This window comes from Cnephaeus nilssonii (genome assembly GCF_951640355.1).
Source record: "Cnephaeus nilssonii genome assembly, chromosome: X".
NCBI lineage: Eukaryota > Metazoa > Chordata > Mammalia > Chiroptera > Vespertilionidae > Cnephaeus > Cnephaeus nilssonii.
Genome location: NC_137071.1, coordinates 108,030,945 through 108,050,613, shown reverse-complemented (window position 1 = coordinate 108,050,613; position 19,669 = coordinate 108,030,945). Strand labels below are relative to the sequence as shown.

Below are 19,669 nucleotides of genomic sequence, written 5' to 3'. Positions count from 1 at the left end.
TGTTGCTATTGTCCTTGTCTATTATTATTAATACTAGTGGCCCGGTGCACGAAATTAGTGTGTGTGGGGGGGCAGTGTTCCTCAGCCCGGCCTGCACCCTCTCCAATCTGGGATCCCTCAAAGGATGTCCTACTGCTGGTTTATAGGGATCGGGCCTAAACCAGCAGTTGGACATCCATCTCACAATCCAGGACTGCTGGCTCCAACTGCTCACCTGTCTGCCTGCCTGCCTGATTACCCCTAACCACTCTGCCTGCCGGCCTGCTCGCCCCCAACTGCCCCCCACCGCCAGCCTGCTCGCCCCCAAATGCCCCCCCCTGCCAGCCAGATCACCCCCAACTGCCTCCTATGCCAGCGTGCTCACCCCCAACTGCCCCCCTGCTCACTCCAAACTGCCCCCCTGCTGTCCTGATCACCTCCAACTGACCCCCACTGATGGCCTGCTCACCCCCAACTGGCCCCCCTGCTGGTTTGCTTACCCCCAACGGCCCCTGCAGTCCCATCCTGGCCTGATCACCCCCTGGCGACCCAAGGTCCCAGCCCCTACTTTTTTCTTTTTCTTTTTTTCAGCGCCTCCCTGAGCAGAGGCTAGGGTTGGCTGGAAGTAAGTATCTAGGATTTATTTATCTTCTATAATTGAAACTTTGTAGCCTTGAGCAGAGGCCAGGGCCAGCCAGGGTGGGTGGGAAGCTTAGCTTCCTTCATTGCCCAGGCAACCCAAGCTTCCTGCTTGCTTCAGCTCTGTGGTTGACCGCCATCTTGGTTGGGTTAATTTGCATACTTTCCCCTGATTGGCTGGTGGGCATGGCTTATGGGTGTAGTGGAGTGATGGTTAATTTGCATGTTTCTCTTTTATTAGTGTAGATTAGTAGTAGTAGTAGTAGTAGTAGTAGTAGCCCTGTGCACGAATACGTGCACCAGTAGCTCGCTGCCACCCTCCAGTAGCTCTCTGCCCACTGCCCTGCAGTCCTGTAGCTCCCCCCACCCCGCTGCCCCTGCCCCCCCCATAGCTTGCTGCCCTGCCCCCTCCTGTAGCTCTCTGCTGCACTCTTGTAGCTCGCTGTCCCACCCTCCTGCTGATCCGTGATCCAGTCATTATGTGGTCGGTTGTTACGTGTCAAGGTGTAATGACCATTTGCATATGACATCTTTATTATATAGGATTATTATTATATTACTAGAGGCACGGTGCACAAAATTTGCACACGGGGGGGTGGTGTCCCTCAGCCCAGCCTGCACCCTCTCCAATCTGGGACCCCTCGAGGGATGTCCGACTGCCCATTTAGACCCGATCCCAGTGGGATTGGGCCTAAACGGGCAGTTGGACATCCCTCTCACAATCCAGGACTGCTGGCTCTCAACTGCTCACCTGCCTGCATTCCTGCCTGCATTGCCTCTAACCGCTTCTGCCTGCCAGCCTGATCACCCCCTAACCACTCCCATGCCAGCCTGATTGATGTCTAACTGCTCCCCTGCCAGCCTGTTTGCCCCCAACTTCCCTCCTCTGCTGGCCTGGTCACCCCTAACTGCCCTCCCCTGCAGGCTTGATCGCCCCCAACTGCACTCCCCTGCAGACCTGGTCCCTCCCAACTGCCCTCCCCTGCTGGTCATCTTGTGGTGGCCATCTTGTGTCCACATGGGGGTAGGATCTTGGACCACATGGGGGCAGCCATCTTGTGTGTTGGAGTGATGGTCAATATTACTTTTTTATTAAATAGGATAGAGGCCTGGTGCATGGGTGGGGGCCAGCTGGTTTGCCCTAAAGGGTGTCCTGGATCAGGGTGGGGGTTCCCTTGGGGTGTGAGGCGGCCTGAGTGAGGGGCCTGTGGTGGTTTGCAGTCCAGCCATGCCCCCCAGTGACCATAGCGGAGGCCCTGGTATCTGGGATTTATTTATCTTCTACAATTTAAACTTTGTAGCCTGGAGCGAAGCAAAGACTTCTGCTCACTTTGTGGCGGCAGCCATTTCTGTTGGGATTTATCTTCTATAATTGAAACTTTGTAGTCTTAAGTGGAGGTCTGGGCCGGCCAGGGTGTGCAGAAAGCTTGGCTTCCTCCATCACTGGGGAAACCCAAACCTCCCTCCTGCTCTCTCAGTGGCCGCAGCCATCTTGGTTGGGTTAATTTGCATACTCGCTCCTGATTGGCTGATGGGCATGGCTTGTGGGTGTAGCGCAGTGATGGTTAATTTGCATATTACTCTTTTATTAGATAGGACTAGAGGACCGGTGCACGAATTTGTGCAGGGGTGGGGTCCCTCAGCCTGTCTGGCGATCAGGACGATCAGGGTTGTCTCGCCCACTCGCAATCAGGGCCAGCCAGCCTGAGGGAGGGACCGCGGAAGGTTGGCTGGCCACAGGAGGTTGGCTATGGGAGCACACTGACCAACAGGGGGCAGCTCCTGCATTGAGCATCTGTCCCTTGGTGGTCAGTGTGCATCATAGCTACCGGCCGGTCATCCAGTCATAATGGTTGCTTAGGCTTTTATATATTTACTAGAGACCTGGTGCACGAAATTCGTACACGGGGTCCCTCAGCCCAACCTGCACCCTCTACAATCCAGGAGCTCTCAGGGGATGTCGTACTGATGGCTTAGGCCCACTCCCCATGGTTCTCTGCTCTCTGCGGGCCTGGAGGTTTTGCTGCAGCCATGGAGATGAAGCTCCCATGCCCTGCTCTCTGCTCTCTGCCTGCCTCTGCCATGTGCCATGCGAAGGAAGCCCCAATGCCCTGCAGTGTGCTCTGTCTGCCAGGCCTGGGGGCTTCGCCAATGCCGACACACTAAAGAAGCCCCCATGCCCTGTTGTCCTGGCTCTGTCTGTGGGGCCTGGGGTGTTCCCGCCGCCACCTTGCTAAGGAAGCCCCCAAGCCCTGTTGTCCGGGCTCTGTTTGCTGGGCCTGGGGCTTCCCTGCTGCCACCACGCTAAGGAAGCCTCCATGCCCTGCTGTCTGGGCTCTGTTTGCTGGGCCTGGGGCTTCCCCGCTGCCACTGTGCTAAGGAAGCCTCTATGCCCTGCTGTCCAGGCTCTGTCTGCCGTGTCTGGGGGCAGATCAAGCCTCGCTGCTTGGTCCCCCTCGAACCCTGGCAGGGCTGACAGGCCCAGATACTGCAGTAGCGGTGGAGCAGAGAGGCTGGATCCGCCCCCTCTGGAGGTGGATCCAGCCTCGCTGCTCCTGCAGACAGGCAGGACACTCCAGCAGCAGGGCTGAGGGGACTCGGCGCTGCCATCTTGTGGCTATGGGGGCCGCCATTTTGTCACGGAGTGATGGTTAATTTGCATATTACTCTATTATTAGATAGGATTATTAGTATTAGTATTAGCATTATATTAAGGACCCAGAAGAGCAGTTGGTATGCAGTAGATGTTTAATAAATAGTATTGATCATCATAATTATCTTCAGCATCACCACCAGTTGAACTCTTCATAGCTGGTCAGAATGCACCTTTAAGCTGAGCTCTCAATCTCACCAGAATGTTGGTAGATATGGGCATTAAAGTCTCCTGGCTGAATAAGAACTGTTTTTCTTTAGTGGAGTGGGGATGTTATAACTTTATCCAGCAGCTTAAGTTCAGAAATGTCCCTCCAGGAGCAAGACCAACTAAGTACCTCAAGTTGAGCTGTCAAAGCCTCCTCTACAGAGCTTCTGTGAATAGGAGACAGTTGCAGATTAAAGACAGTTGGAGATATGCAGTTCTACCAGTGGGCTTTATTCATGGGGGTTTGGAGCAGGGCTCTCAGGCCTGAAAAAGAGACACAGTGGGAATCACTTTCATAAAAGAGCCTTTTCTGACCTCCCCTCCTGGATTCCTGCTTTATTGGGCCTAACTCGCAGTAAAGTGCTTAATGCAGGTTTGTCAAATGAATGGACTATAGAACATAATCAAGTTACCAGAAGCTGGACACTGGGTTCATAAGTAAAGCTGGTGAAAAAATGCCTCCAGACTCAGGATTGGAGTGTTTCCAGAGTCTGAGTCTGACCTAGCCACTACATGGGGCATGGTGGCTAAAGCTATGGGAATCAAGCAGGGAATGAGAGTAGAGCTTCCAGTGTGATCTGAATGACCTATTTGTCATCATGCCTTATAGAGGTTCCATCAGCTTGAAATGTGCCTATCTTGGGTTGGCTTCCTATGTTCTGTACAGACACATTCAAAGGGGAAACTTTCACCTGCTCTACTTGCTTGCTCTAATTGGTAGCTACTTGCATTTGACCCAAAGCTTATTAGAGTTCATTAAAACTCTATTAAGATGGCAATCAGCCTATGTAAGATTTTATATATAACCTGTTAGAATCAATGATATCTCAAAAAATCCAATTCAAATTCATTTTGGAAGACCCAGTCCTGAAAAGGGAGTAAAGAACTCTAACCTGAAACAAAGGTTCAAGCAGGGTGGCATTCAACATCAAGTCTGGGAAGAGCATTGGGTTCAGATTATAGAGAATTTAGTGCATTTAGCTGAGTGTGGACTTTCATTTGCAGATAGTAGAGAGCCCCCAATGCTTTCTGAGGACAGTGTGGTAATCAGACCTATCATTTAAGCAAGTAGCTTTCAAATTTTCCTAAGCATATTAGAATCTCACACACAAAAAAGAAGAACCTCATTTTGCACCTGAGATTTTGATTCAGAAGATCTGTGAGGCCCATGAAATCTGCATCTTTAAAGAAATACATCAGGGAGGATTCTGAGGCTACAAGTCCATAAATTAGATTTCAAGACAGTTTTAGGAAGGTGAGTGTGGTGGTTAATAAAGAGGCTGAGGATTTGAGAGTGGTTAAGAAGGTATTATGACCATCCCGGTGGGCAACAGAGAAACTTGACTTACAGTGGAAGTGCTGGGAAATCAAAACAATGTCCACCCTGCCAAGTTCCTGGGAGTTTGAAGAAAGCATGGTTTCAACTGCAATGGGCTCTGGGGAACATTGGGAAACTACTGATGTCTGTTATGTCAAGCTCATTCTCAATAAGTTGTATTCTTCTTGACTACTCAATGCTGAGGCATCTTACTTAATCTTCCTTCCTACCTGTGTAGCTTTGTGAAACCTAAATCTGCCTCTTTAATCAAATTCAAGAGTAGTTGCCATGTAATCCCAAGGACCTTGATGGGCAGAGGATCCTGCTATAGCTAGTTTCAAGGAGAGAAGACCTCTTTCAGGCCTGAGGAAAAAACCACTCATGTGTTTTAATTAATCCATGAAAAGGTTGGTTAGGATTGGCTCCAGCTGGCTGGTTCAGTCCTACCAAGCTATGGTATAGCACTCTCTTTTTACACTTGACACATCCTCTCATGTTCTCTTAAGTCACATGAAATCCAGTGGAGCATTTTTAAATCACAAAAACTGTTAAACTTTTCTTAAGCCCAGTTAGGCACCATTAAATCTTACCAATTTTAGTGAAGTCACAAGATTTAACCAGGCATAATGAGCATTGCATTTATACAACTTAATGAGACTTGATGAGGATTATTGAACCGTATCCTGCCCTTAAGGCAACAACATCAAAATTTTAAAATTCAAATAGCATAGAAGAAAAGTATTCTTTCCCCCCCCTTTTTTTAAGTGAAGTGAGCTACCTGAATTTACAAGCCTTGGGTATCCCCTTCCCTGAGGGTCCTTCGTAACTGCTAATCTGATAAATTATTATGTGCTAACTTTTAATGGGTTACTCTCCTTCCTACCTGCTAGGCAGCATATATGCATTTTAATAGGGTCTTCTGGACAGGCTGCTTTCACCCAGAGCACAGACTTGGAGTGTGGGAATTCCAGACACCAACCTGGACCTGCGATGGGGGCAGTTCGACCTTTGGGCCTCTCTCAGATCTCATTGTACAAACAGGCCCATACTCTGGCAATGCTGGGTGGAGAGTTGGGTTGGAAATGAAGGAGGCTGGTGGTGAGTCATCTTTGGCTAAGTGCAATAAAGTAGATTCCAAATCAGCCAGGGACGTCAGATAATGCATTTTCATTGCTGAAGAGAATATCGGTGACTCACTTGGCATTTTGTGGATCTTTCAGAATACTTATCACTGGCTACATTCAAATGGGCATTTATACATTTAATTCTGTAACATTTTATATATATATATATATATATATATATATATATATATATATATATATATATATTAGAAAAGTTCTTTAATTGGTTACAATAGGACATATACTACCTTTTGCTTCTTTTCTTGCCAACATTTTCAATTCTTGATCTCAGAGTCAGTCTTTAGCTATTAAACACATAGGCACTCATTAGGCATCTAGCCTTCAATACTAATAACAATAACCATCATCATAATACTATCAAACACATATAAGGCTTATTATGTGTCAAGTACTGTTCCAAGTGCTTTACAAATATGAACTCATTTAATTCTCACAACATCCCTCTGAAGTTGGAACTATTATTTTCTCCATTTACAGGTGAGGAAACTAAGGTATGGAGAGATTAGTAACTTCCCTAAGGTCACAAAACTAGTAAGTGGTGGGATTGGGATTCAAATCCGGCAATATGGATCCAGGGCCTGCACTCGCAACTTATAACATCAGCAGTACTCAGTTTGGGGGCTTAGGGAAAACTATCCATTATATTCCAGTTTTATAGGAAAACCATGATATACTTTTGAACTTTTATTAAAAAATGGAAATTGAGTAACAATGACAACAACATGGTTTCATTTTTGCTATCAACATGATGTGTGTGTGTGTGTGTGTGTGTGTGTGTGTGTGTGTGTGTGTGTGTGACAGAGAGAGAGAGAGAGAGAGAGAGAGAGAGAGAGAGAGAGAGAGTTGGGGACTAGGAGGAATATTAGATTTGAATGTGAATAAGACAAGGAAGTCTGGAAAAAATCACATAATTACACTCGTTATTTTGGGAGAGTGAGAGTTGTGTAGGTAATTTTACTTTTTACTTTACATACTTCTATGTTTTAATATTTTAGAATCATGTGATCAAAAACACACTGAAAAATTAATTAAGCTTTTAACTATACTCTGTGACACAGCATTTGGTTTAGACGTCCATAATCCTGAGAGAAAAGATCAGATTCTTCCCTGTTCTGAAGCCTAATGCAGTGACTTTCATGCAATATACACTGAGTGGCCAGATTATTATGATCTCTGAACGCATAATAATCTGGCCACTCAGTGTATGTCCTATATAATAAAAGGCTAATATGCAAATTGTCCCCTCGACCAGGAGTTTGACCAGCAGGCAGGCTGGCCAACCGCCCATGTCCCCCTCTCCCTGGCCAGGCTGGCCAGACCCCACCCATGCAGGAATTCATGCACCAGGCCTCTAATATACGAGTGGCCAGATTATTATGCGTTCAGAGATCATAATAATCTGGCCACTCAGTGTATATTCAGTAAATGTTGTGTTATTGGGAAGTATGTTGTTTGAATCACACCTCTGTATTCTCTCAGACTCTGGGATCATTATAAACTCTGCCAAGATTTCACTGTTTAGGAAGTTTTAATTGGCTCTCCAACTCAAGGGTTGACCAATTTTTTTTCTCTCCAGGGCAAGAAAGTAAATATTTTAGGCTTTTCAGGTCATAAGATCTCTGTTGCAACTACTTCTGCCTCTGTAGTGTGAGAATAGCCAGAGGAAATATGTAAAGAATGTGCATGACTGAGTTCCAAAAAATTTATTTACAAAAGCAGGTGGAGGGCTGCATTTGGCCCAGGTCCATAGTTTTTGAACCCCTGCTCTAGTTACTCAGAACAGTGTCTCTTGTACTGAGAAACAACTGATTTGCTTTGTTTTAAAGATACTATTCTCAGGCAGTTTCAAGGGTTTTAAACATTTGTGAAAGTCTAATTTATGTATTATAAATTTACTTTAGAATTTTTAAGGTGTTGATCTAATTAGGATTACCTTATCCCACAATCCCATGAGGTTACATTTGGACTCAGAATGTAATCTTGTTAGACGATTTACAAATACTTGGTTTTTGTTTGTTTGCATAGTTTGATCCTTAGTAAAACTGATAGAAATTCCTCCTTAAGACAGGGCAAGAAATCTGTGGGTTGCACATCACATCACCCTGGACTACTCTGTTGGTCTCTTCTGTGTCTCAGGCATGGGGAAATTGTAGTTGTCTCAAACCTGTCATGTGATGATTTTATGTTTCTTTACACCACCACCCATGGAAGGAAATCATCTCTGCATGTGTGACAGATCTTGTAGACCTCCCACCCCTCCAAGATAGCCCTGCTCTTATTTGGTTATAACTCCATGGAGAATCCTAAGTCCTTAGATACTGGGCTAATGAATTAATTATTCATTATAGCTCCCCTCTGGGCTACCTCAATAGCCAATTTCCTTAGTAGCCAACCCTGAACTTGTGATCTGAAGCATAGTGCTGGTCTTCTACCTGTTCCCAGTTCAGTAATAGAGCCCAGATCTCTAAGGCTGCCCTCCTCAAGGGAAAAAGTCTTTATTTTCTAAATATTTTATGTTCCTGTTCACCATTCCTCCCAATGGGTTGTGGGACCCTTATACAATCAGGACCTTTGGTCACTCAATTATTAATCAACTAGAGGCCTGATGCACGAAGATTCGTGCAAGAATGGACCTTCCTTCCCCTGACTGCTGGCACCACCTTCGCTCCATCCCTGAGCCACCTTTCTGCCTTCCCACGCTGCCCAGAGGCCCGGAGCAGCTGGGGAGGTACGGAACTCCTGCGTCCCTCCCCACCCCTGGCCACTTGGCACGCATATGCAAATTAATCCACCATCTTTGTTGGGTTGATTTGCATACTCACTCCTGATTGGCTGGTGGGCATCGTGAAGGTATGGCCAATTTGCATCTTTCTCTTTTATTAGTGTAGGTAAACAATTGATGGGCAAAATTTTCAAAGTATAAATAGTTTACATGCTAAGTATAGTTAAATCCCCCTTTAATCCCAAGGAAATAATACCTAAATTCTTTTTTGAAAAGGGCAAGGACAAATAATCCCCATCTATAGTCTTAACCATAAGTTTGGAGAAAAATGTATATTGGATATTATTAGAGTACCTTGTGTTCCATAAGTTTAAAAATCAACACATTATTGCTTACCTTTAACCTTTCTCCTGTGGACACAGGGGATAGATAAGAAATAAGGAGTGCTATTTTTCCTTCCTGCATGTTCTAAGACATGCACATATCTACTTTAATGAATTTTAAATTAAAACATGCATTCATTTGCATAGTATAATGGGTTGAATGTGCCCCCTCCCCGAATTTCATCTGTTGAAACCCTAATCCCAATGTGGTGGTGTATGTAGGGCCTTTGGGAGGTAATTAGATCATGACTGTGGAGACCTCATAGATGGGATTAGTCCCCTTATAAAAAGAGGCCAGACAGCTAGTTAGCTGTTTCTGCCATGTGAAGACACAGCAAGAAGATGGCAGTCTGCAAGGGATAAAAGGATCCTTACCAGAACCTGACCATGCTGGCACCTCGGTCTCAGATTTTCAGCCTATAGAACTGTGGGAAATAAGTTTATGTTATTAAGCCACCAAGTTTAGGGTATTTTGTTATAGCAATCTGAGCTGACTAAAATACAATAGCAAACCTTGTCTTTCATGGACAACTCTGTTTTACTCAAAAAGAGGAAAGAGTGGATTCCCAGAGGAAAGCAGCCAAAGCTATGGTCATTTAGATTAGAATGGGCCATCTCATTTCCATATAAGGTGGCCAAAAGGAAAAAGGAAACTCCTTGAGAAAAAAGAATTCTATCTGTGAAGTCATAATATCTAGAGGCTACATACCTCAACTATAATAACGAAATTACTCAGAGCCTGCAATTTAAACTTTATTTCATATCTATTGTTAAATTACACAAAATCAGTGAATGGTTTGTAAAGCTACACCATTTGGACAGATGTTTACAGTTGAAATCATGATGCTGACAAAAAAAGTATATTTATAACATCCCCTATATACAATAATCAGTACAGACAGAAAAAAAATGCACTTAATCTTTGCAAACCATGCACACCACAGCAACAACACAAAATCATTTTCTGAAACAAGCTTTTCCACTGGCTCAGGCTTCATCTTACTTTCTAACAGTAACTTATCAGTTTTCAGAGCAAACATTATCAATTAAAATGAAACAAATTTGAAATACCACAGTGATCTACAGAGTCTTTATTTTAAAAACACAATGTACACAAAATAGTTTCACTCTAAAATACTTTGACTTGAAGATATGTTTTATTTTTTTTAATTCCTTTCAGTTTTTCAGTTCTCAGAATTCCCAGGACTGCAATACTGTCAAATAAAGCAAAATTTAGCAATTTTGGCACAAGCTCAGAGTCAAGAAAATTTTCAACTCAAATACTCAGCTTCTTGTCCAGCTTGTGGCCATATTATTACAGATGAAACTAGATCATGCAAATGAGCAGATTGTACAAGATGTGTCTTATGGTCACACTTCTAAGCATGGCCCTTCTGAAAACAAATGCCACTTGCAGTTGCCTTGTTTGATCCACAGCAAGGGGGTTAGTGTAAGTTCTTACAAAACTACAACAAAATCTGTAAAATGTTTCATAGAACAGTGGGTTATGTACTTTCTTTTTTTGCCCTGCTCAATTCATAATCAATACCCTAAAGTATTTATTTATAGACTAACTTTCCTCAATTTATATGCTGATACTTAACTTCATGGCAGAACACTGTCTCCTTTGGTTCTTTCTTAAAGCAAAACCTGGTAGAGGGTTAACCTCAAAGGATCAAGGTACAGCATTTGGTGTTATAGAATAACTGGCTATCCTAATGCTTAGTCTACCATTGTTTTTATTGTGTAATTGTCTACAATCTGTCAACACAAAAAAGAAATAATGGGCTAGAAATAGCCAGCCCACGTGGAAACATTACAATTAAAATGTACGAAAGTAAATAACAATTCATTCACATTCAGGTTTAATTCTATTTGATCAAGAATAACTTCAGCAATATTTTTAGACACATTATCCTGTTCAAGAGTTTCTTGATAAGGACTTCACTACACAAATATTGATAAGACAATTCTATAGAAAATCCTGACTTTTATCCAGGATTATATATCACTATAAATTCAGCAACACACCATTTAGATGACAAAGGAAGATTCCATAAATGGGTTAGTTTGGAATGAGCACAACTCAAAAGCCTTAAAATGAATGAGAAGCAGCGCCAAAAGATTCCAGAATTGTTGACATTACAGTGCCCAGAAAGTATCTGGAAATTAGATCTTTACATTGGTATTCCATTTAGAATAAAAAGTGTTTTGTTAATATGAGATACACCCTGTTTAAAACCTTTGAGAGTAGAAGGTAGAAAAAGTTTAAAATTTTAAACATCTCTTAAATAACAAGATATGGTCCTGTTCTACTTGAAAAGCCAATACTTTTACATAGAACTACCCATGTTTGGGAGAGAAATTTTTCATTTTGTACATTTTGGTAAAATGTAGAAAATGAAAGGTTGTGTGTTTAATTTTAGGCTTTGTATGTTTATATTCATGCTAACCCCTGAAAAAAAATGCTTCCAAGACTGAGTTTTAATAGTGTATCATAAATAATTTAAAGTCCATTTTTTTAAGCGATAAGTTGTCACATTTTGTTTTAATTTTGTCTTTATAACGAATTTAAGAACTTCTTACAATGTCTAAAGAGCAATTTCTCTTGAGTCTGGTTTGGCTTTTGGATTATATAAATACTCCAACAAACCAAAAAAAGTGGGGGGACAATTTAATTACATATTGAAATTTGTTCTACTCACGCACAGTATAACATTTAATTGAAAGGCAACTGTAAAGGCAACATCTTAACTTTTATTAGCTTCCAAACTGAAGGAAGCAAGATGTGTTTGGACACTCTCTTCTTTTCAGATTTGCCATATTTTTACTGGCGCTTTGGGATGAGTGAGCAAAAGCCTTTGTGAACCATTTAACGCCATTTCTCTACACTGCCTATGTAGTCATTGGTGCCATTGCTGGTGTTGTTATCGCTCTGCTCTTGGCCTGGGTTCTGCTTCGGGCTTTCCCTGTTCTCTTTCTGGATTGAATTCTGACTCGAACTCTGAGTCAGATTCTGAAGCAGATTCTGAAGCAGATTCTGAGTCATGTTCTGATTTGCATTCACATTTGGGTTCTGACTCTGATTCTGACTAGGATTCTGGCTCTGGACCTGACCCTGGCTCTGGAAATGGGTCTGAAGGAATCTTCCCTTCAGGAATTTGCGTTGTTCCTGACGCTTCCGCCTAGCATCCTGATGATCCTTCTGCCTCATAAACTGATACCTTTGCAGAAAGAGATCTTTCGCATAGCTGTATAATTCCATATCCAGAAAATTCAGTCCCTCAATTCGCTTTTGGATTTCCTCATTGATTTCTACACTAGAAGCCCTAGTGGTATTATATTGGGTAAACGGCGAAATGAAGTTCATGTTGAAGGTTTTTTCAAACAGATATTGGGTCTTCCGCTGAAACTCAGTTAGGCCGAAGAATGCCATGTGCTTCAGATTCGATTTGGCACTTTCTAGGAGGACCTTGTTTCTTTGCTTTTCGGGCATGACAGAGAGGTTGTAACAGCCTACGAGGGTCAGGTCAGAGAGCATGCGCACCTGGCGGTTGTTGGCCAGATTATAGGGACAGTCCATGAACTCTTTCAGCGGGCAGCCAGACCAGTCATCACCAGTGTAGCAGCTGGGCAGCTCTTCAGAGGTTGGAGGCCTTCCATCACAGACATGCAGTGATGCTTTCCATGTCGCCCCTCTCTGGACATGCCTCCACTCACTCAAGTACCGTGACACTGGGTCTCGGAGGATGGTGATATAGTGGAAATTCCTATGGAAAAAGCACAAAGACCAACAGTCAGGGATGTGGGTGACATAGTGGCATCAGGGAGGTGTATGGAATATGCAATGTTCACTGGCTGGTAAGGAAGGCAAAAGGGGAATGATGGAGAACTGGTGGCATTTGCCCTGTGAACTGTGCTGTAGTCTCCTCTCTTGAGTTTCACTAGCCTGTCCAGATAGCTAATTCTTTCACCTAATTTGCTGGTATCAAAAGTTTAGGCCTATGCCCTAACCAGTTTGGCTCAGTGGATAGAGCGTTGGCCTGCAGACTGAAAGGTCCCAGGTTCGATTCCGGTCAAGGGCATGTACCTTGATTGCGGGCACATCCCCAGTAGGAGGTATGCAAGAGGCAGCTGATGGATGTTTCTCTCTCATTGATGTTTCTAACTCTCTATCCCACTCCCTTCCTCTCTGTAAAAAAATCAATAAAATATATATTTTTTAAAAGTTTAGGCCTAGGACATCAGTCTTGTCATGCTTCACTTGCCCTCTGTTTCTCTCTCCAAACAATGACAAAATCCTTTCAGTGGCCCCATTTGCTAAGTAGGCAACCATTTTATTTCAAAACACCACCGGCAAACTCCCATTAAATGATCATGAAATGGAGACTCAGTGGAAGTAAGTGATTTTATTGAAGTGATATGGAATTGATAAGTGAACATAAATTCTAATATTTCTTGCTAAATACACAAAGGCTTTTTTCTCACTATCCAGTCTAATCAGAATGTCATCTCATTTAAAAAATATTTTTATTGATTTCAGAGAGAAAGGGAGAGGGAGAGAGGGGTAGAAACATCAATGATGAGAGAGGATCATTGATTGGTGGCCTCCTACACGCCCCCTACTGGGGATTGAGCCCACAACCTGGGCATGTGCCCTTGACCAGAATCGAACCTGGGATCCTTTAGTCTGCAGGCCAACACTTTATCCACTGAGCCAAACTGGCTAGGGCTTAATCAGAATATCTTATTTTTTTCTTTATTGATTATGGTATTACATATGTGTCCTTTTCCCCCCATTGCCCCCCCACTCATGCCCTCACCCCCCCTGGTGTCTGTGTCCATTGGTTAGACTTATATGCATGCATATAAGTCCTTTGGTTGAGAATATCTTATTAAAAAACAAAACCTCATTGAAAGATTGTCTGACATGATATCTTTGATTTTGGTTGTATAAACATCATGTCTTATACATTATGGAAGTGGAATGCATAGATAGGCAGAGCAGCCCAGGGCCTCCAGAAATAAACATTGTGATTAATTACTGACTGAAATAAACATGGTATCTGCCAATGGCATATATGCAAGCTACTACCTTGGTTTCAGTCTTCGCTCAGATGATACTTTTCCCAATAGGAAAATTAACTCTGTAAGTATCAAAATACCCCCTTTCTTTACCCACTGAAAGGACAACTCGATGGCAGCAAGAGCAGAGGCTTAGCTGTGTGATTCTCTTCACTTTAAAGCTGAAAACTGATAAAATTCTTTGTTCAAATAGCAAACATTAAAACCACACACACCCATACACAGCAGGTACACACACACACACACACACACACACACACACACACACACACTACCACAGAAACATTCATTAAGCCTATGATGTGATCAGGTATACTCAAGGGGAGAAACAACCAGGGGGTGGGCTTTTAATAAGAAATGAATTTCCACTCAGGTGCAGTGTATGAAAGACAAGGAGATGGGAGGGCATATTGTGGGAGGAAAACAACAATAAACACTGAATATTAGCATTTAGTTCCTTAAAGAAAGCCTGGGGAATGGCTTACAGCTTTTTTGAAGTTTATTCATTCCCATGTGAAAGGCTGGTGGCTCTGCACACATGCCCAAGGAGCCAAAAGGAACCAACTCAATCACCCAACTAACTAAGTCTGTTGGCTGATGTCCTCTGAGGAAACGTTTCTCCCTAGTCTTGGCCTTTGAGCAACTCGGGCACCCTGGGAGCTGTCCTGTAGGCCTCTATTCTGTGCCTGGTGTTTCCTCTACCTGGTGTGATCTTCCTTCTTTGACTGGAAAATTCTAGTCATCTTTCAAGTCCCAGTCAAAGTACTATCTCTCTTCTGAGAAAATTTACTGCAACCCTTGCTGCCAGCCATCACCTCTTGCCCATGTCACATAGCGCTTCTACACTTAGCCTGTACTAGAACACTTTTGATACTGAATTGCAATTACTTGTTTGTATTTCTGCTTAAACTGTTTTTAGGACAGGGGTTCTGTGCCATCTTATTTATAAAAACCCTGGGTCTATCACATCCACAATAACCGGAAGTCAGTCCTGCAGTCAGTGCTGGGTTGCTGTGGCGACCCACCACTGACTGCTATGGCTGCAGGCATGGTGATCCAGCACTGACTGCTGAGGTGGCTGAGAATCAGGCCTGGAGAGAGGCATGGAGAAGCAGGGTCTGATCCGTAGCCTCTGCGGCAGCTCTTGATCAGCACTTGCCTCTCTTTCTTTCCAGGCCTGGTCAGCAGCTGCACCTCCATTTCTCTCTAGGCCTCCACCAGGGCTGCTGATCAGCCCCGCCTTTCTGATTAGGCCCTGTTGATAGACCCAGAGACTCTGACTGGCATAGAAACCGACCAATCAGAACCAAATCTGGGTGAACTGTGAGGAGCCAATGGCTGCCTAGGAGGCGGAGCTTTTGAAACTGACTGGCATAGAAACTGACCAATCAGAACCAAATCTGGGTCAACTGTGAGGAGCCAATGGCTGCCCAGGAGGTGAAACTTTTGACGCTGACTGGCGTAAAAACTGACCAATCAGAACCAATTCTGGGTCAACTGTGAGGAGCCAATGGCTGCCTAGGCGATGGAGTTTTTGACGCTGACTGGCATAGAAACCAACCAATCAGAACCAAATTGGCCTACAGAGGAGGGAAGTTGTGGGTGAGATCAGGCCAGTAGAGGAGGGTAGTTAGGGGTGATCAGGCAGGCAGAGGCAGTTAGGGGCAATCAGGTCAGCAGGGAAGGGCAGTTGGGTGCGAGATCAGGCCAGCAGGGGAGGGCAGCTGGGGGCAAGATCAGGCCGGCAGGAGAGGGCAGTTGGGGGCGATCAGACTGGCAGGGGAGCAGTTAGGTGTTAATCAGGCCAGCAGGGGAGTGGTTAGGGGGTGATCAGGCAGACAGGCAGAAGCAGTTAGGGGCAATCAAGCAGGCAGGCAGGCAAGCGGTTAGGAGCCAGCAGTCCTGGATTGTGAGAGGGATGTCTGACTGCCAGTTTAGGTCCGATCCCACAGTTGGACATCCCCCAAGGGGTCCAAGATTGGAGAGGGTAAAGGTGGGACTGAGAAACCCCCTCATGCACGAATTTCATACACTGGGCCTCTAGTAAAGTATAAGAACAATTGTATGTCAAAAATTTAGATAATGTAGATGAAATGGATAAATTCTTAGAACACTCAAGTTATCTAAAACTAATTCTAGAATGCCCCTTGACCAGATGGCCTCACTGGGAGCAGTTAGGTGTCGATCAGGCTGGCAGGGGAATGGTTAGGGGGTGATCAGGCTGGCAGGCAGGCAAGTGGTTGGGAACCAGCAGTCCCACATGGATTGGGTCTAAACCAGCAGTCAGACATCCCTCAAGGGGTCCCAGATTGGAGAAGGTGCAAGCTGGGCTGAGGGACACCCCCCCCTCCAGTGCACGAATTTCATGCCCCGGGCCTCTAGTCCTTCTATAACTCTCACACCATCCATTCCACCTTTGTACCTTGGCCTTTACACCTGGCACAAAGCAGAATCTCAGTATCTCCTTCAATTGCTTATTTAATTTACTATTCTGGAGCAATTGGAAACTAAGAAGGATATGCCTGATCATATAAAAACTCTGGCTAATCTAAGTGCCTTGCAAAAATTACAGAAAACAATTTTAATCACTTTCAATGTTTTTCTAGAATAAACAAGCATGAACACAAAAGCATCTGGGAGTGAAGATGAAGAGGGCCCAAGACCACCTTCACCTATTCTCACTGCTTTTCCTAGGACCTGACTTAGTGGCTGCCACTAAAATTCATCTCAGTGAATACATACTGTTAATGAGTAGCAGCTTTTGTTCCCCAGCAGCCTTTACCAACAAAGGTGACTATTCCCATGGGCTTCCTCCTTCCACTCCAAGCTTTGGTATTCATTCATTCATTCATTCATTCATTCAGTACATAGTTATCAAGCCTTTATGCTAGGCCTCAGGTGATAGCTTAGTGACAATTAGTATGACTATTTGGGAAAAATGAAATTTATGAACTTCAGTGACACATTTGGATCAATCTTTCAACTGGCTTTTCCAGGTATGCATTATAATGGGGGCTGCTGGGTGTTTTGAACCACCATAGTGGAGTCACCTTCATGCTTAGCTGACAGTCCTTCCCTAGTATATTTTCCTGATTTAAGCCTACAGTGACATCTTCTGGTAAATCCTAGAGTGCACCCCAGTTCCAGTCTGAGGCGCTCCTTTCTAACAACTCTTCCTTACCTTCAGAGCAGATTAATCGCAACCACCAGGGTTAGTGTCAGGAACAGTGATTTGTAAGTACCATTCCCACATGGAGAGAGAGAGAAGACACCACAGAAAGGCAGAGACAGACATTCCGAGAGTCTTAATGTTCTGGATGTATGACTCCTTTCAGTCCCAGGTCCCTAGTGCCTGCATTAGATGAGTGCAGACCAATGTGGGCAGCCTCAGTCTCTACACTCTAGGGATTATCATGGCAGCAAGAGAAATTAGAGGAGCCTCCACATAGGCATGCATGCAGGTGTGCATGCATACACACTGCCCTGGTGATAACAGCCACCCTACATTCAGATGGCAATAGTTCTGGAGATTCAGTGATTGTCAATGGCCCACTTCCTCCAGGGAAAACAGGCCCAGAGGCCCAGATTGCCATAACTGGAAACACTTAATGCTACTTGAAAAATGATCTCATAAGTTAAAAGGAAGATCTGCTAAAGGGCAGGTCTCCAGGAGTGTCCAGTGGCCTCCCGAGTTGCATAATGTGTTGGTATTGAGAAGGCAGGTAAGAATAAAATCTGGGAGGTTTAGCTGGGCAAAGGATCCAGAATGCCAATTCCTCATAGTGAAGAGTTGTTAAGGGAACATTAGCGAAGCAGTCTTTCCACCCACAGCAAATAAAGATATGCAAGCCCAACCTTATGGGAATATATTGGGAATCAAATAGGCTCAGGGACATGGGTGGCACTTTTCCACTGGTTAGTTCAGTTTAAGCACCTAATGTGTGTCTGGCATTGAGACAGGCATGGGGGACAATGACGGGAGTAAGAGGTGGAAACCTAAGCAGAGTACCTATATATATAAAAGCCTAAGCAACCATTACGACTGGAACGACCTGTCAACCAGCGCTATGATGCACACTGACCACCAGGGGGCAGATGCACAATGCAGGAGCTTCCCCCGGTTGGTCAGTGCACTCCCACAGCCAACCTCCCTTCCCCCCCCCCCCCGGCTGGCTGGCCAACCTCCCACCTGGCCAGCCCCCCCAATTGACCCTGATGAGGGAGCCTGCTGGCCAACCGCCTGAGATCCCTCCACAGCTGGCCCCCCAATCGGCTTCGATCGCCAGCCAGGCCGAGGGATCCCACCTGTGCATGAATTCGTGCACCGGGCCTCTAGTTTCAATATAATGTTAGAGCAAGTACAAAGTATAAAGAATGCAACTTGCAGTGATTTTTAGCCTAAACTGATGAAACAAGAAGAGTTTGTGTAATTTATTTTGAAAAATAAGTAAGAATTAGATGAGGCAAGAAGAGAGAAATGGAGTATGAGGCAGAAAGATCAGCATGAGCAAAGGCACAGAGATATAAACTACCATGTTGTTTGTGGAAGAAGTGCATTAAAACATCTTACCGGGAATTCCGAGATGGTGGCAGGAATTGAGGGTGAAGAAGTAGCAATAAACCTGGTTGTGGAAGGCCTCAGATGCCATATTTAAGAATTTAGACTTCTGTGGGGGACAGGGAGGCTTTTAAAAGGTTTTAAGCAGGGAAGTGTCATGATGAGATCTGTGTTTTAGAACGATCACTGTGTATGGTGTGTGAAGATGGAATTAGAGAAATTAACTTAGGTTACTGTAGAAAACAAGACCAATGAAGGGAGGCAGACTAGAAAAATATTTGAAAGGTAGAATTAACAAGACTTGGTGACAAAATGAAGGTGAAAGGAAGGAGAAGGGATTAATTATGCCTCCCAGATCTCTTGAAAAATGTCTGAAGTGCCTGCAGGACATTTAAAAAGAGAGTTGAATGGACGGATCTAGTACTCAGAGAGTGATCTGGGCTTAAGATCAAAATGTGCTGTCTGAAAGATGTGGTAGTTTCAGGCTGTGAGGACCTGTTTAGGAATTTTTCTTTCTTTCCTCCTTTCTCCCTCCCTTCCCTCCCTCCCTCCCTTCCTCCCTCCCTCCCTTCCTTCCTTCTTTCTTTCTTAATCCTCACCCAAAGATATTTTTCCCATTGATTTTTAGAGAGAGAGAGAGAGAGAGAGAGACATCGATGTGAGAGAGACACATCCACCAGTTGCCTCTCACACGCGCCGACACAGGTATGTTCAAGAGTGAACCTGAAACCTAGGTATGTGCCCTTGACCAAGAATCAAACTCACAATCCTTTAGTGCATGGGCCAACGCTCTAACCACTGACCACCACTGGCCAGGGCTAGAGATTGGTTTTCAATTCCACACATATGGCTCCAGATATTTAAAAGAGAACATTTAATACCCAGAGGTTTCTCTTCTTTATGCTAAATATGGTTTTCAACTATTCTCTACACAGCTTCGAGTGCCCTTTCTGTCCTCTTATTTGCCTGTGAATATATCC

At 44.3% G+C, this 19,669-nt stretch overlaps 1 protein-coding gene across 1 annotated transcript in view; it reads right to left on the bottom strand.

The window, feature by feature from the left end:
* Positions 1–9,818: 9,818 nt before the first annotated feature.
* HS6ST2 (heparan sulfate 6-O-sulfotransferase 2) overlaps positions 9,819–19,669 on the bottom strand; it is a 341,289-nt gene continuing 331,438 nt past the window's right edge. Inside the window, exon 3 of the mRNA XM_079765947.1 lies at positions 9,819–12,816. Coding sequence (XP_079622073.1) covers positions 11,919–12,816 — 898 coding nt within the window. The 3' untranslated portion in view covers positions 9,819–11,918. The remainder of the gene's footprint in view (positions 12,817–19,669) is intronic.